Below are 17,312 nucleotides of genomic sequence, written 5' to 3' on the forward strand. Positions count from 1 at the left end.
GGAAGAATCTAGAGTTTTCATCCCCCGCCTTCAGCCATAATGCCCTGCTTCTCAGTCTGAGCGATTCCTCCCGGAGTTTTAGGATATTTTGCTTTTCCTTCTCCAATTCAATAAGTCGAGTCTTGCTATCCTCGGAGATGAACCCCAGACTTCTCTCATCCAGAAGGGAGTTTAGGTCTTCTTCAATCTTGATGAGCTGCTCCTCTTCTCTGGCCTTTTTTGCCTTGGCCCACTCAATCACTAAATGCTTGAGCTCAGTCAGCTTTTTAACAAATCCCCTAGCCATCGATGCTTCTCTATCTATAGGATGAGAATGCCAAAAGTCTGAGACCAGTTTAGAGAAGCTAGGATCCTGAAGCCAGAGATGATTAAACTTGTAAGGAGCTTTTGGCTTAGGTAGGGGTCCCTTAATTTCCATTAGAATTGGGGAGTGATCAGAGATGCCCCCAGATCCCACCCATTGCTTGAAGTGGTGTAGTTGGTGAATCAGCGGCCCTTTTATCAGAAATCGATCCAATCTGCGAGCCAAAGCCGCTTCCCCAACTCGCCTGTTCCTCCATGTTGGTAGGGGGTTTTGCATGGGAATGTCAACAAGGTCATGCTGCTCCAGCAAATTCCTCATGAATGCAGTGATAGTATCAACTTGCGCCCGAGATCCCCATGTTTCACGAAACCCCAAGGAAAAGTTCATATCCCCCCCCAGAATGATACGATCCAGATTCATCAGGTTCCTGCTGAGAAGCATCCTCCAGAAGTTTTCTCTCTGTTGGCAGGGGCCATAAATGTTGATGATGCGGAGGGGGAGGCCTAAGTCCAAAGAGAATATGTCAGCCCCCAGGAAACCCTGACCCCCCCAAGAGGAATCCAGTCTTATGGATTTGGGGTTGTATCCAATCGCCAGTCCTCCTGATCTGCCGATGGCATCCATAGCTATGAACTTCCATCTGGACGAGATATTTTGCAGAGAGAGGGAGATGGATTCCGCATGACCTAGGGTTTCTTGCAGGAGGATGATATCAGGGGATTCGACCTCAAAAAGTCGTTTGAGGGCTAGTTTTTTGGGGGAGCTAGCCAAACCCCTACAATTGAAGGAGAGGCACTTCATGGAGGACCCCTTTTCGGGGGATTAGCTCTAAGGGCCCCAACAATGGTCGATTGTCGACCTGATGCAACTTCTGCGCCAGCTCTTTTGATGGCTTTGTTTAAATCTGATTTCCTTCCTCTAGTAGAAGTGGAGCTCACGCCCGAGGGTACAATGCCTAAACCCATATGGTTTGCAGAGGATTCTGGGAGGGAGGTCCGGGGGCGGAGGGAGTATGGGTGCTGGGGAATCTTATTAACAGGGGTCTCAGAGGACGGAGACGGGGGCGGAGACATGATGAATGGCAGAGTGGGAGGGGCGATAGAAGGAAGAGGAAGGGGCGAGGGAATATTGCAGTAAGCCATGGAACATGATGCAGAGGAAACATAATCAGAAGATTGTGCAATAGAGATAAGGGGAGAGTTAGAACATGTACCCGAAGCTTGTGCGGCTGCAGCAGCTGCCCGAGCCCGAGTCAGCGGAGGCGATGGCACCTCGAGGGAATTCATCTCTGAATACACCTGAGCTCCATTGGAAACGGAAAAACCTTTCGATGGCTGAGGAACTATCGGGGAAGTCCGCCTGGATGCTATGGGGGATTGTTTTGGAGTGCTGTCCGGTCGCTTGTTTAATGGGCAATCCTTGTAGAGATGCCCCACTTGGTGGCATCGATTGCACCGAAAGGGTACTCCTTCGTAATCCAGCATCTGATAACGCCTGAGCTTACCCCATTGCAATGTAATTCTTTCCTCCAATCCTTCTCTAGTGTCCAGATGCACCAGAATGCGAGCTACAGTCTTCCTCCGGGTATCAAGGTATCCACGATCATGATCCAGATATGTCCCAAGTGCATTGCCGATCTTTTTGAATGATTCTTCGTTCCAATATTGTGTAGGGAGCCCTGGTAATCGGACCCATAAAGGCCCTGCAGCAATTTGCTCATGCTCAGGATCGAATAACGGACTCCATCTCTTCAGAAGTACAGGAGCAGTTTCAATATGCCAGTATCTTTCGAGGACCGCATTTGTGTGTTCTTCGTTTGCGAATTGGAGGGAGAACCACCCATGAGGTAGAACCTCAACCTCCGGCACCTGTGTGAGGAGTACTCCCCAAATTTCTTTCACCCAGCGCATCAATCTGTCCACCGTGTAGGAACGCCCCCGCACGTGCCCTACCAACATTGTGCGAGCTAGAGCCATGGTTGCTTCAAAATCCGGGGAGTCACCGAAGATAACCGTGGTATCTTTCGAAATTGCCCTAACGCAATTTGACCTCTGCTTCTTGGATCGAGGGGCCGACGGATGCTCGGATAGGGGGTTTGTGACCCCGGGTGGAGGTGGTCCAGAGGGTTTAGGGTTTACAATCGGGGTGCTGAATGCGCCTGAGGGTTTTGCCCCAAAATTTGGAGAGGGGTTTGTCCGAGGAACCTCAGGTGCAGTCTGTGGATCAGGAGGCGGAGATGGGATCTGATCCAGATCAGCGGGATCTAGCAGATGAGAGGCAAGAAAAGAAGCTGTGCCAGGAGAGAGCGGCGGGGCTGCCAGACCAGTTGAAAAGGGATCCGGCAAGGAGATGACCGGGAGGATATTCTGGGCATCAGAGATATCAGAAAGCGGAGGAACGAAACCCGGGGGGGCAGAGATAGGGTTAGTGAAAACGACCTGACCTTCCAACGGATCCTCGGAGAAATCCACGAGATCCGTTTCCTGTAGGTCTTCCATGCCGGACAGCGAATGTAGCCTCCCGACGCTGGTGCTGATCTGTCGTTCGCTCGCAACCCTATCTGCCGAAAACTGCTCCATCCTGTGGTCCTGAAGCTGCCAATTAATATTAATCATTCATATATATATTTGATTTATTTATTTCTTTTGATTTTTTTATTTTTATTTTTTAAGTTTTATTTGAAATGTGGATTGAGACTTAGTTAGAAAATGGCTTAGAAGACAAGGTTAATGAGTTAAGGCCAAATTTTTAATTGTAACATTTTGTCAACAAAATGTTACGACAATGGGTATTTTGCTATGGATTGCAAAAAACAATGTTCCTTAATCTCAAGCGAACTCTAATGAGAAAAACAATAGTTAAGAAAAAATGGCTCCAAAAAACCTTCCTCTTCAAATGGGAATAAAAGTGCACCTCTTACATAGGATGTTCTATACAACTCTAAGGGATTAATGACTTCTCATTAACGTGCTCTAACCATTACAAGCTACACCTTATCAACTGCTCTTCATGTCCCTTCCAGAAGGTTCACTATTTAGATCTCTAATCCCATACCTACAACTAACATATATGAGTTCTAACTCAAGAAAAGCTACATGCTTTGGTGGAAATAATGGCTTTTTCTATCAAAGAAATTAACTTCGTAAAGAATGTGATTTTCACCGAGACATTGCAACTAAGATGCTTGTGAATTGTCGACTACAAGTCATTGATAAATCACTACAAACAACAACTTGACTAAGCAAAAGTTTGATGTAATTTAAGGTTGGTTTTATAATTAATGAAAACATTGATTTGATGTCCAAGTGAATGAAAACATTGGTTTGATGTCAAAGTGAATGAAAACCAAATTTTAAAGTCCAATAACGTGACTTCCACATGTTAAGTGATATATATAAGTGCATTAACAAAAATGGGGAATTAATAAATATACTACCTAAAATAGATAATGAATCCAAACACAAGGAATTGGTTACAATAGAATGAGTAAAAAACACAAAACAATAGAAAATGAAGTAAAAATCACATTTGTTTCAAGTTATAAGAATCACTTAGTAAAGATGCATATGGTACTCATGGAACCTTTATATAATCTATATATCCATTTACAAATGGAATGCACAAACATTTTATATCAAAAAAGATATTTCTATTAACGACATCACTACAAAGTCATCTTTAATGGTACCAAACTCCATAACTCTTGGAAATTAATTTCTTGTTTCTAACTTGAAAACTAAAGTTGGCATGGTCAAGTGTGATTGCTAGAAATGGTAGGTGTGTCATTCTCCTTAATCATAAGATTACATAGATGTAAGCAAAAAAATTGAAGTAAAGGTAGTGCAAGTAGTTGCAGGGATGTCCTCATTCAATTTGTGTTGCAACACATGTCTGTTTTACTGGATGCATTTGTTTACACTACCCTGCAGTATCATCAATCGTATTAAATCGATCATAGCCAAATTCTTATGGGTAGGTAACAAAGAAAACACAACATTCGATCTCGTTCGGTTGAATGCAATAACATTGAACAAAGAATATGGGAGCTAGGGACTCAAAGACATTAAAATTTTTAGCTGGGCACTGCTAATTAAGAGCTTTTGGTAAGCGTTAATGGCGAAGGGAATCTAGAAGGATATTATTAAAGGAAAATATATGAAGAACATCTCATTCTCACAATGGTTCATATCTGGATATAAGAGGCCACCAAAAGGGTCACAAATTTGGAATGGTTTCCTCAAAATCAGCTCCTGGCTTTTTAAAAATATGCATTGCTCCTTTGCTTTAGGAAATCAAATCCTCATCGACATTGACCCTATTCCTAGTATGAGTAATTACTACTTACCTGAAGACATTTAAATACTTTGTACACTCTTGGTTTTTCTTCCTATCACAGGTAATTATGGATACGTCGAACAAGATCTCAAGCTTTGTTTGGAAATCAACGAAGAATATTGGGATCATAGATGAGATGATAGAAACATGGGAGAGATATACCCACAATCTTAGGATGGTTGGTATTTTTGTTCACAACAAAGAATACAAACTATGTTGGAATGGTAACTTGAAGAATGAAAACTTGATTGTAGTTGAGACATACTCTTTTATATACTATGATATTCACCCTGAGGTTCCTAAAAGCTGGTATGCTAATGTATGGCGCTAGAACATTCCAACTAAGTTGATCCTATTCGGCTGGCTAACATGGAAGAACCAGATCCCTACTGTTGACAACATCATAAATCGTGAGATGCATGGTCCAAACTGCTACCTATTATGCAGGGGGCGAAGGAGGACGTCACACATCTATTTTTACAATGCTCGATTGCAAATGCTATTTGGTATGATGTTATACAATCCCTTACAATTCCATATAATGAATCTTTTCCTTCAATAACATATTGTTTTTCATGGTGGATACACAATAACCGTGCCTATAAAACTCTTCCCTGGTTTGTGATTTGGGGAATATGACGAGCTCATAACGACCAAATCTTTGAAGGCCGATTTCTTGAGATAGGCATGGTTGTGTCTCAAATTTGTGCTCATTTTGGTGAATACGACTAGGAGTCTGTTTCCAAGCCGGACAGGAACGTAGAGAACCACAACAACTTGGTATTCCCTACTGTTTTTTTTTATGGAGCAACACAACAGAACATATGTGGTTGTGGCGCTGTTTTGTTATTGGATTCAGCAAGACAACTAAATATCTATTGGAGCGGAGGAAATGGGACTAACACTTGCACTGAAATTATTGCTATGTGGGGTCTAATATACTTTGCAAAGAGGATGGAATTGACACACACCGATATCTCAAACGATGCAAAAGTAGTGACAGACTGGATGAATGGCAAGGAAAAAATCGGTATTCCAAATCTAACAAACTGGATGGATTGTATTGAAAACTTGAAGGTATCTTTCTCCAGTATCATAGTTAAACACATCTTCAAAGAAATAAATTCTGTTGCAAACTCCCTTTCCAAAAGAGTTATCAATGCAAATCTGGGTGCTTTCTACTACAAAATCTTCAACAAGGGAGAAATCCAGGAATAGGGCATGTAACAACTTGGATGAGACTCATGAAGATGTTTTATATTTTATGCAGCCTATGCTACTTTTCTTTTTGTCTGTATATAATTGACTGGATAGCGTTATGCTCCTAAGGGAAGGGCATTGATCAAGATTAGAACCTCCATAACATGCTTTTTTGAACTTTAGGAATTCTACAACTCTGTTTCAATATTGGTTTTAGATCCCTATGATTAGCGTGTTTATGTTTTAGATGGTTTTAATAGATGTGAAGGCTTCTTATGACGTTTATAGTGCAATCACCTTAATCTATATCATGTACTGGTATTTTCATTCTAATGAAAAGATCAACATTTTTTTTCTTTTAAGAAAGTGATCGCCTTCCAAACTTTAAAGACACCATATAATTTAAACATTAATGAAAAATTAATAACACTACTATAAATTAAACACGACTCACATATTTTTTTATCACAATATAAAATAAAAATTACTCATATACAAGAAAATAAGAAAAAACACATAAATATACACTTTCTCTTGAGTTAATAAAGAAAATCACTTATTACAAATTTAAATAAAAATAATATTTAAAAAAAATAAATATTTCTGACTTATATTTTTTATTATTAAAAATAATTCAAATTCCTATTTACATATTTTAGTTAACCTTCCAAAAAGATAATTCAAATTCCTGTATACATATTTTAATTAAAATCGATTTTTAGTATTAAAAAAAAATCAAATAAATAAATACTTGATTAAATAATCCATAACAACTTTAAAAAAATCATATTTCACAAATTTTTCTAAAATTCCTTATAAATGTTTTAAAAAGCTATTTTTATAAAATTTTAAATGTTTGAAAAATATTTTGCTTAGATTCAGGTATTATATATTTTTACTCTTACATCATCATTGAGGTTCAACCATTTTAAATTCAATTTGAACATGAAAAAAATATTAAAAAAACTTCAAACTTTTAACCATTTCTTTTTCATATTACATTATAGAGGTAAAGAAATACGAATTTAAAATTAACCTTTGATCAATTCAAAACGGGCCAAGATTAAATGCCACACATGCACGACTCCCGAGGGATTCCGGTCCCCACTTCCACGAAAATTAGGTAGCTCTTGCGAAAGAAGGCTTGCTTCTGACCTCCTCCACTTTGCCAGAATGACTGATTACAATCAGTGTTTTCTCTATACCTCTCTCAATTTTAAGATAAATAGGTTTTTCTCTATATTTCTCTCAATTTTGTGATTGCTTGCATATGGCCCATGCTTGACTCTTTTCTGTGAATTTGGTCCGTGTGTCCCTTCAATATCAAACTACTGCAATTCGACTGAATTTGTGGTGCGATCAAATCCTTGATTCTATGTTTTCATAAGCTTTTCTTATTAATTCTGAGAATGGTCTCAGTTACATGGCCATCGAAATCAATTGCCTTATACTATTATATTTACATTAAATTAACAGGAGGCGTAGAAATCCCACAAACCTTCGCAGACAGCGTTATTAGCCTGTAACAATCAGACTCTACAAGTCGTTCGATCAATCCATTTGTTTTTCGCGACATTCAGGTTTATAATTGACACTCTCATCGCAATTCTTATGTATTGAATTTCTATTAAATTGAAATCCAGGCTTCGGGTGGATTATTTGTATGGTTATGTTGATTGGGGATTATTCAGATGGGTTTGTTAATTGGGATTCAGTAATTCTGCATTGGGTGGCTTACTATGGCATTTATTATGACATTAGTAAAAGTGGGAATTCGCCTTTCATATTAAACGAAATATTTGAAATTGGTCTTACTAGTGAGATGCAAGTGACATTGCTCTATGTTTCATTTGTCAGTGAATCTCTCTATGCTCAATTTTGCCAAGTGCTTGTATACCTACTGCGTACATATACCTTTCCTGGATAATCTTCCAGTTTTTGTGAAGCTATTCAACAAAGGCCTGTTACTTCAATAAAGAGCCAGAATCTTAGGTGAACCAGAATCATTATCAAAATGAACATTGAGTCGCTGTTCAACTCCAGGAAGAAAAAATTAAAATACCTATAATCTGTCCTTGCATATAAACAGGTTCAAGGAGCTACTCCAGTGTGTCTACTCGATCCCATACAGGTAGGTAGCTTAAGGGTACCCTTGCCGGACCTTTGGAAGGGGATGGCCTCGTTGAAGGTCCTTAGCACATAATCTGTTTGACGACCTGAGAAAAGGGTCCTCACAGCCCGCATTGAGAAGCTTTCGAAACCTAGCCGATTCAACATATCTAGAATAAATCGAATTCAATTCTATCACAGGCTTTGTCAAAATCTCTCTCGAGGAAGAACACCTTTTGCCTAGTTTCTCTTGCCCACCTCATGCTTTCCCCTGTCATCATGAGATTGTCCAGTACGAAGCAACCCCGAATAAACCTCTGTGTTAGTCACATTTGGTATAAAGTTGATCGCTCCTACGTTAAGCTGTTCTCCCATATGTTTTATTTCAAGAGCTTCTTGGCACATCCTTAAATAATCATCACCAATCGCAGGCCATTCCATCCTTGGATATTTGCCCTAGGCCATGCCATGCAGGGCCTTGAACAGTTCATCGCTATCTAAGGGGCAAGACAAGAAAGACCGTTCATAGTTGGGAAATCTACTTGGCAGAATATGCTAGATGAGCTACTTGGCTTCGTGTCTAATAGCATACAAACAATTAAGGTGAAGATCCCTTATATTTCTCCATCTTCTGTCTGCAGTAGTTGTTGTTCCTCAAGAACCAAAGTCCGTTAAAACGCTTGTTTTCCATTCAAATATGGGAAGTACATTGTCGTGGCATCGTTTCCCTCTTTGTCCGATTTAATCCGTGCTTGGATTTTAGCCTCTTTAGGTATGTATTCTTCATAAACTGAAATGTTACTCCAATCACCAACTTGGCTTTGCTTTTCAAGATTGAAAAATCCTGCCCCTGGTCTTCTCTAGCTTGAAGCTGTCCGTTGGATTGCAATTTCCCACCAAAAGAAAGCAAGGGGATAGGTCTCCAACCCACCGTTGTGTCACTTTTTGTCACATTTGGCATAAGTTGATAATCCCCGCATAAATTTGTTCTCTCTTATGTTTTAACTTTTGATCCAAGAGCTTCTTGGCACATAAATAATCATCACCAACCACAAACCATAAAGACAAGTAAAATTCACAAGGCAACCTATCTAGACCTAGAGATTTGCCCTTGTTCATGTTCTGCAGGGCCCTGAACAAGTCATCCTTATCTAAGGGTTGTCAATAACGACTGTTGATGCCAGGTAATTTTAATTGGCACAACACACTAGATGAGTTCCCTGGCTTCATTTCTAGTAGCGTCAAAACGAAGACCTGATTTCTACCCCCTCTTTTGTTTGCATTCCATTTTGATCCATAAAGGCCAAAGTCCATATAGAAGCTTCTATTTGCTTCAAATATGGTAAATGAATTGTGGTGACATCATTGCCCTCTCTGTCCAATAATTTTGTGCTCTAATTCTAGCCGCTTTGGCTTTGCATTGTTCCGAAACTTGAGTTGTTGCTCCAAATTTCCAACTTGGCTTTGCTTTCCAAGATTGAAAAGATTCCGCTCCATATATTTTCTAGCTTGACTAAGCTGTGTTCTAACTTCTAAGACAATGGTCCCTTGCACACCGATTTTGAGCAATCATGTGACCTTGACCCCAAAGAAACTTTATTGTTCTTTGTGTTGCAGCTTGCCAGTAAAGGATCCAATTGAAATAATGCTTGTAGGCAAGGAACAAGATCCCATACACTGGAGATAGCTTGTACAAACTTTGGAGATTCAAGAAGGGAAATGTTCAACTTGTATTGCAGAGAAGAACTCAAACTTAGCTGATTAAGCTTCACACCTTTCTGGGGAGTTGAAAAGGTTAAGAGGCTGTTGGATTGCCATGACATTTGGCTCTGGAGTCTGAAAGAGTTCCTCACTCAAAATTTTCCTTCTCTCCTTCCCTGGATGAGTCCATTTAACTGCATTATATATGCCTCTATCTGGGAGCCCAAACATTATTGATTTACTCTAGCCTCATCCAGGGTGAAGGCTCCTGAACTGAAACTATATTCTCATGCATGAGTGCTTGTACCTTGAAGTAGATATCTCATTGGGCTGTTCATGATCACATGCATTTTGTTTTCAAAATTATTTGCATCTTGAATTTTATTATTTCCCAACCAACTTTCAAATCCCATGTGGCTTGATAGCAAACATGCTTCCTCTGGACAATTTAAATTCTTAGAAGTTAACAAGCCTAGTGAAAGAAATCTACCTTTACTACTTGGACTACATCTTCGGTGCTCCTTAGATGACTATATCAGTTTCTCTAACATTGAGGGTTGTCCTTCAGAAACTTAACATAAGAATGCTTGCCTCATATAGGTGATTCTGATTCCTAGCAGTGTGTGGTAATGCATTATCTGCCTGCTCTTGCTAATTCTTAATCGTTTGGAGGATTGACTATTCTAGATTTGAGGAGGTTCGTTCTAGTAGGTGTGTAAGTTGTATGTCCATTTACAGGATTGCAGATAAGACAGGATTGTCCTAAAAGTCAAGGGCCATTGTCTGCTTGTATTATCTAATATCTCAAACAAAACAAAAATCCCCCCTTTGTACCTGTTAGAAATTGGGAAATATTAGGTTGCATAAGCCTTTTGTTGTTTGTGAATTGCATGCCAAAGTGCTTGCTTATTTCTATTTATGTATCCGTCAACCTAAATTTTAGTAAGCAGATCTTAATTTGTTGACATGCCTTGCAGCCTTCTAAAATTTCATTCCATTGTTTTTCATGATGTCAAAGTTTGTACGCAAAGTGCATCTTTCAAAGTCACATACGCCAGCAGCATGAGGAGGAGGATCTATCATGGAGATGTTGGTGGCAAGGCATTTGAGTATCTTGAATCAACAGGCCATGAGGGATTAAATGAACCCCTTATTAATAGTGATAATTGCGGCAGTTCTGAAAGGTTCTTGGATGTAAGTGCATGTCAGTTGACATTATCAAGTAGGTTATTTTTGTGAATTGCAGTGATGAATTCAACAGGTTTATTCATAAAGAGGCCATTTCAATACCAAACTAACTATGGTGCATACAATTCATATGATTTTAATTGATAAATTAAAAGGGATAAACAATAGTTATAATTGCACCAGTGTACAGGTATGGCTTTTTGTATAGCATTGATTTTCAAGTTGCAGGATCATGATGAGGAAGATGATTGGAGAGAGAAGAGGAGAAAAGAAGAGTTAGCTTGGACAAATATATTTTCCCGATTGATAGCACAGTGGGCTCAGTGGTTTGGTAAGTTCTATTAGCTCTATGTTCTATGATTAGAAGGGTTTTGGATAGTTGATGACAGCTCAAATCAAAGTGTGTTTAAATCTGCTCTTATTTAAGCATAGCAAACTCTAATATTTGATGTTTACATTGTCTTAGATTCTTAGTTCCCCAAGGCATGGTAGCGAGAGGGATTTATATCTAATGATCTCCCTCCCCAATACAAAGTCTTACCCTCAACAAAAAAATAAAACAAATATTAAATTTGTAGTGGACTTTTCGTCATGAACTGGTGATTGTACTTGCAAGGATTTCCTTCCTATAATTGAGTGAGTGAATGTGACATGTAGTGATACTGTTGAGATCTCAATTAGATGATTAAGGTATACCTGCCCAATAAGGATTAACACCTGCTATCTGTTGCAAGGATTAATGCACATCCACAGATGGTGACACAGCTCTAAAGATATCATTGCTCTAAAGATATCATGCAAATAAAAGGTTATCGGCAAATATAAGTTTTCAGCAATAGTGGTTAAACATAAATTTTCAGCAATAGTGGTTTGTTTTGTATTTCCTAGATCAAATTGTTTTGTATTTCCTAGATCAAAAAGTTTCTTTAAAGACAACTCCTTTCCTAGATTGGATTGCAATATATTGCTGACTGGGTTGTGTTCTACGTGCAGCAAATGTTAGCACAGATGGTGACACAGCTCTAAAGATATCATTGCTCTAAAGATATCATGCAAATAAAAGGTTATCCGCAAATATAAGTTTTCAGCAATAGTGGTTAAACATAAATTTTCAGCAATAGTGGTTTGTTTTGTATTTCCTAGATCAAAAAGTTTCTTTAAAGACAACTCCTTTCCTAGATTGGATTGCAATATATTGCTGACTGGGTTGTGTTCTACGTGCAGCAAATGAGCTAACATGTACTTTGGAAATTATGGACGACACTACCAGACTGCATTTAAATGAAGTAATTGGAAATTGTATATATCTGACAAAGATAAATTTTCAGCAATAGTGGTTTGTTTTGTATTTCCTAGATCAAATTGTTTTGTATTTCCCAGATCAAAAAGTTTCTTTAAAGACAACTCCTTTCCTAGATTGGATTGCAATATATTGCTGACTGGGTTGTGTTCTACGTGCAGCAAATGAGCTAACATGTACTTTGGAAATTATGGACGACACTACCAGACTGCATTTAAATGAAGTAATTGGAAATTGTATATATCTGACTGCATTTAAATGAAGTAATTGGAAATTGTATATATCTGACTGCATTTAAATGAAGTAATTGGAAATTGTATATATCTAGGAATTACAAGTGGATTATGGACGACACTACCAGACTGCATTTAAATGAAATAATTGGAAATTGTATATGTATGGGAATTACAGGTCGTTTGTTTTGTATTTCCTAGATTGGATCCATGGTTCAAATTATCTAATTCCTACAGACAAGACTTGTATGCGTAAATCTATATATGACTAAACAAATCAACAACTCTGAGTTTTTCCTTGACTATATACAAAAACTTTGAGGATGAATAAGTAAAACCCAGAAACATAACGAATAGGAGAAACCTGGAAGCAAAGAGGAGCTTAGGATCAACCAATTAGTTCTGTTAACCCTCCACATTAGCCACGACTGCAACCAAAATAGAATGACGAGGAAGCTAGGGAACTTAACCTGCACCAGAAGCCAAGCAGGATTAGGCCAAGGACAACCAGTTTCCAATAAGTATTGAAATTAGAGAAAATAGAGACACGATGTTACCTGTTCATGTTGAAGGTTGCAATTGGATACCTGCCAACAAAACCGATAAAGGCTCAGAACAATTCACCCAGAACCCATGAAATCGGCAACAACAAAGCAACCTAAAAGTGGGTTAACATGCTTCAGGCATTGTGTTGGTGCAGAACTGAATTCTAGAATGGGATTCTCCATGAGCACTTCCAGATTTAGATTATCTACGAAGAAGACGAGAGGTTAGCCTCAACGATCTTCGAAAAATACCTTAATCACTCTGAACCCTCTTACAGCAAGGAGCAGTAACACTACCAGTGAAAAATCAAGAGTCACCTGCTATGCCTGGTCCAAAGACGCCGTGGTTTGCAGAGCCATCTCACCGGCGGGGAGGAGTGCAAATGACAGATTTTTCGGGCAAACGGGTGGGTGGTTAGCTAAATCGTTCGAGACAAGTGAAGAACGTCAGATTCAACCTTAAATTAAATCAAGAGTGGAGATGTTTACAAGTGTCCCATCTTGGGATCTGAGACAAGTCCACTTGGAGTAGCCTGGTGGAAATGGGCAACAAAAAACTTAGGATAAAATAACTTGCCCGCAATAAAATCACATCGGGGCAAGAGACGCTTGCAATAAGAGGGTGAAATCGAAAGTTTGGTTAAAACTTTTTGAAGCCAAATCGTCAGCGAAAAACTTTGGTTAAAATTGTTTAAACACTCGAAATTTATGGTCAACCGAAGAACTAATACCTGGTCAATGCCTGATCGAACGCTAATAGTCCCACGCAGGGACTAATAATAAAGGGTTAAAAAATAGGACAGGGTCATTTTCTTATGAATAGCGGAGTCCCCTACGGTTTTCAAAACATCGGGGTTGGCAACTTGGCATACGTTGTTTTGTTGCATAAGGTTTAAGTAAAATAATATTTTATTCTTCCATAAATTTTGGTGGGGTACAAAAATTTGTGGTCCACTACGTTTATTTTTGATTTTGTTTTTTTATTATATATTTTTATTTAATTGATTTTTAATTTTAAATCTAATAAATATAATTATTACCTCTCATTAATTTCTTCACTTAAATTAATATTAATCTTTTTTTCCACTGGAAAAATCCGTAAACTTTTCATTAAAGATGAAAGGTTACATATGTAGATGCATGCCGCATATGCCAATTGTTCATTGGTATCTCTGTACATTTACAAAATAAATACATATATCTGCTGTTGCAATATATTGCTGTATGGTCGGTATAGTTCAAAGAGTTGATGCCTTATGGCATCCATCTGTTTACAAAAATTTACAAAAAACACAGTTCTGTGTACTGCTGCTGACATTCTGCTGTTTTGAGATTAAATCTCATGCAGACCCACAGTAGGATATTGTGGGTCTATATATGGGCGATGGTAAAACTTTTGTTCTTGTTGATCCAAAATCTCGGTTATCTCCCAATGTCCTTTCTCCATCAACGTGGCCTCCTTGGAAAGTTTATCAGCATCCTGGTTGTGTTCCCTGTAGATATGAGAAACGGAGATGTGATTAAAAGCTGTCTTGAACTGTAGTACTTCATCAAGTATGTTATTGAGTGAGTGAATGTGACATGTAGTGATACTGTTGAACCAATTTATAATGATCTGTGAATCCCCGAAGATGTTTATGCTGTTACATTGATGACTTAAAGCAAAATGAAGCAGATGTCGAAGAGATATAAGTTCAGCGAAGTTGTTGGTCCCGGCCCCCAAACCAGCCTTGATGAAGTAGGAGTGATTTTCAGATTTGTGCAATATGAACCCACCCCCGCTGCTTTGGACATTGGCAGCCCCGTCGAAATAAGCCCAAGGAGTGCCCCGATCAATGGAGGGGGGAGGGTTTGGTTTGCGGGATTTTGGTGGAGGCGGATCAGGTAATTCGTTGTATGCACATATGATCCGGGCTTCAATAAGTGGCCATTGTATGGCCTTCTCTTCGAAAATCAGTTGGTTCCTTGCTTTCCAGATGGACCAATTTATGATAATAGGCAGGTTTACAAATTTAGTGCCTTTATGACTGTTGCCCCAATCAATCCATGCATTAATAAGGTCGATTCCTCTCCATTCTCTCGTGTATTTTATAACCTGTTTTATGTTGATCCATATTTGTAGTACAACGTTACAGTGCAGGAAGAGGTGCTCTGTGGATTCACTGGCACTCTTGCACAGAGCGCATCTCGACGGTCCGAATTGTGCTCTTCGCATGAGATGCTCACCCGTGGGTACCCTGTTTCTGAGAACGCACCAAGTGAATAATTTTGAGCGAGGGGAAGCAGATAGCTTCCATAAGCTATGCCACCATCGTTCAAGTACTTCGGGTTTTCTCTGCCATATGATGTGAACGTATCCCTCTTTTGGTGTATACCTCCCACTATCCGCCAGGTGCCAAATGATTTCATTCGATCCCTCAGATATTCTGACATGAGATTCCATCAGGGCCGCACAGTATTCACTCCATGCATCGTGCCATCTCTGTGGGAGGTTGAGTTGAGCGGCATTCTTCCAAGCCTGATGGAAAAGGTCAGTTTGCTCTTGGTCCGCGATTTGTGAGATGACTTTAATTCCTTGGGCAGATAGATATTGCACCAGTTCTTGTGGGAGCCTGTGTCTCCCTCCACAGCCGCTCCAAGGATCTAATCCAATGCGGACTCTGCTTCCGTTTCTTATTCTCCATACTATGTTGTTCCTGATCAGAGGGAGAGAATGAAGGAGGGCTTTCCAGATTGAGGAAATGCCTGTCTTGTTCCAAGTTGGGAGCCTCGCCCAATCCAAGATGTTGAGAGGCCAAATGTACTTATGATATGTAATGTTTGACCATAAACTTTGAGAGGTGAGCAGTGCCCATCCCATCTTGGCAGCCAGCGCACTAGCAAAGGAAGGTAGATCCTTCAAACCCCAGCCTCCCCATTTCTTGGGCAGGGCAATCGCTTTCCATCCGATCCAGGCAAATGTGCGCTTTTCTTTGTTGCCAGCCCAGAGGTATCTGGAGCAGAGCTGCTTGAGTTTAGATAGGATGTTCCGGGGAATCCAGGCGAGGGCCATCCAGAAAACTGGTGTGGCTTCTAGTACAGATTTGATCAAGGTAAGTCTTCCCGCTCTGGATAGATATCTGAAGCTCCAACAAGTAATCCTTTTTTCCACTTTGGTAATCAGCCAGGTCCAATCCGCCACCTTCTGTGTGGTGGGCTTTAGCCAGTAACCCAGATATTTTAATCCCCTGTCCAAGGGCTGTGTGGAGTAAGGGAATGCTTGGCGAGCAGCATATGATTCATTGACCGAGGTATTTACCAAAGTGATAGAAGATTTGGTTCGGTTAACCTCCATTCCAGTGGCATGTGCAAATAGCTTTAGAATCCTGTTGAATGTCGAAGTGTCTTGTATACTGCCATCGAGTAAGATGAGAACATCATCTACAAACAGCAGGTGAGTAATGAAGCAGTCCTCTGATATTTTCAGGCCCCTGATAGTTCCTTCCCTTTTGGCCGAGATGATCAGTCGACTCAAGGCTTCCATTACCAGGAGAAAAAGAAGTGGGGATAAAGGACAACCTTGTCTTAGACCTCGCTCAGAATGGAAGAAATGGGAGGCTGCACCATTTATCAGGATACTGTAAGTGGGGGATGTTATACAAGCCATGATCCAATTGATGAGGGGATGAGGGAAGCCCAAATGTATGAGAATCATCTTGATATAGAGCCAGCTGACTCTGTCAAAAGCCTTGGAGAGGTCGATTTTAAGGAGAATGCTTTTCAGACGTTTATTCCAAATAGAATGTATGGCTTCCTATGCAGATCCAATGGCTTCATGAATTTGTCTGTCTTCTAAGAAAGCAAATTGCTGGGGGGCAATATGCTTGGACAGGATTGGCCTGATCCTGTTGGCAATAATCTTAGATATGATTTTGTATAGGACATTACACAGGGAGATGGGGCGGAAGTCATCAAATGAAGAGGGAGAGTCAGACTTGGGGATGAGGGCGATGAAAGTGGAGTTGATCGCATGGTAGATTTGTCCCGAAATTCTGCTTTCCTCTACCACCTTTAGGATATCACCTCCTAAGATGTCAAAGAAGGCAATGTAAAACTCAATAGTCCATCCGTCAGGTCCCGGGCTCTTTTCCTTCTGGAACCATTTGATCGTACTTTCGAGCTCTTCCATGGAAACAGGGTCTGTAAGAGCTTCAGCATCCTCGTTGTTTACAAACCTGGGAAAGTGTGATGCCACATTGATAATCTCAGCAAGATTGGTCCCAGCAGGGCTCTTGAAAATCCCTCTGAAGTGTGCTGTTCCAAGTTGAGATAATTTATTGAAGGTATCTGCCACTCCCCCATCAGGAAGAGGAAGGTCCCAAATGGTATTGGATACCTTCCTTCCTTTGGCAAAATTA

The 17,312-nt window shown here is 39.8% G+C and overlaps 1 protein-coding gene across 10 annotated transcripts; it reads left to right on the forward strand.

Moving 5' to 3' along the window:
* Positions 1-6,900: 6,900 nt before the first annotated feature.
* LOC149164150 (uncharacterized) lies at positions 6,901-12,414 on the forward strand. 10 transcript variants are annotated; one of them, XM_089430878.1, is made up of 6 exons: positions 6,901-7,029; positions 7,316-7,419; positions 10,627-10,843; positions 11,066-11,168; positions 12,062-12,136; positions 12,299-12,414. In XM_089430878.1, the coding sequence occupies exons 3-6, from the start codon at positions 10,712-10,714 to the stop codon at positions 12,397-12,399; spliced, it is 411 nt and encodes a 136-aa protein (XP_089287004.1). In that variant the 5' UTR covers positions 6,901-7,029; positions 7,316-7,419; positions 10,627-10,711; the 3' UTR covers positions 12,400-12,414. The 10 variants fall into 10 exon arrangements, with proteins under 10 accessions (XP_089287004.1, XP_089287001.1, XP_089286994.1 ...); XM_089430875.1 differs by having other exon boundaries at positions 10,668-10,843; XM_089430877.1 differs by having other exon boundaries at positions 6,918-7,068.
* Positions 12,415-17,312: the final 4,898 nt, after the last annotated feature.

The sequence above is a fragment of the Pinus tabuliformis genome, chromosome 5_1 (genome assembly GCF_031772625.1).
Source record: "Pinus tabuliformis cultivar Carrire ecotype Pingquan chromosome 5_1, CPIR1, whole genome shotgun sequence".
Taxonomy (NCBI): domain Eukaryota; kingdom Viridiplantae; phylum Streptophyta; class Pinopsida; order Pinales; family Pinaceae; genus Pinus; species Pinus tabuliformis.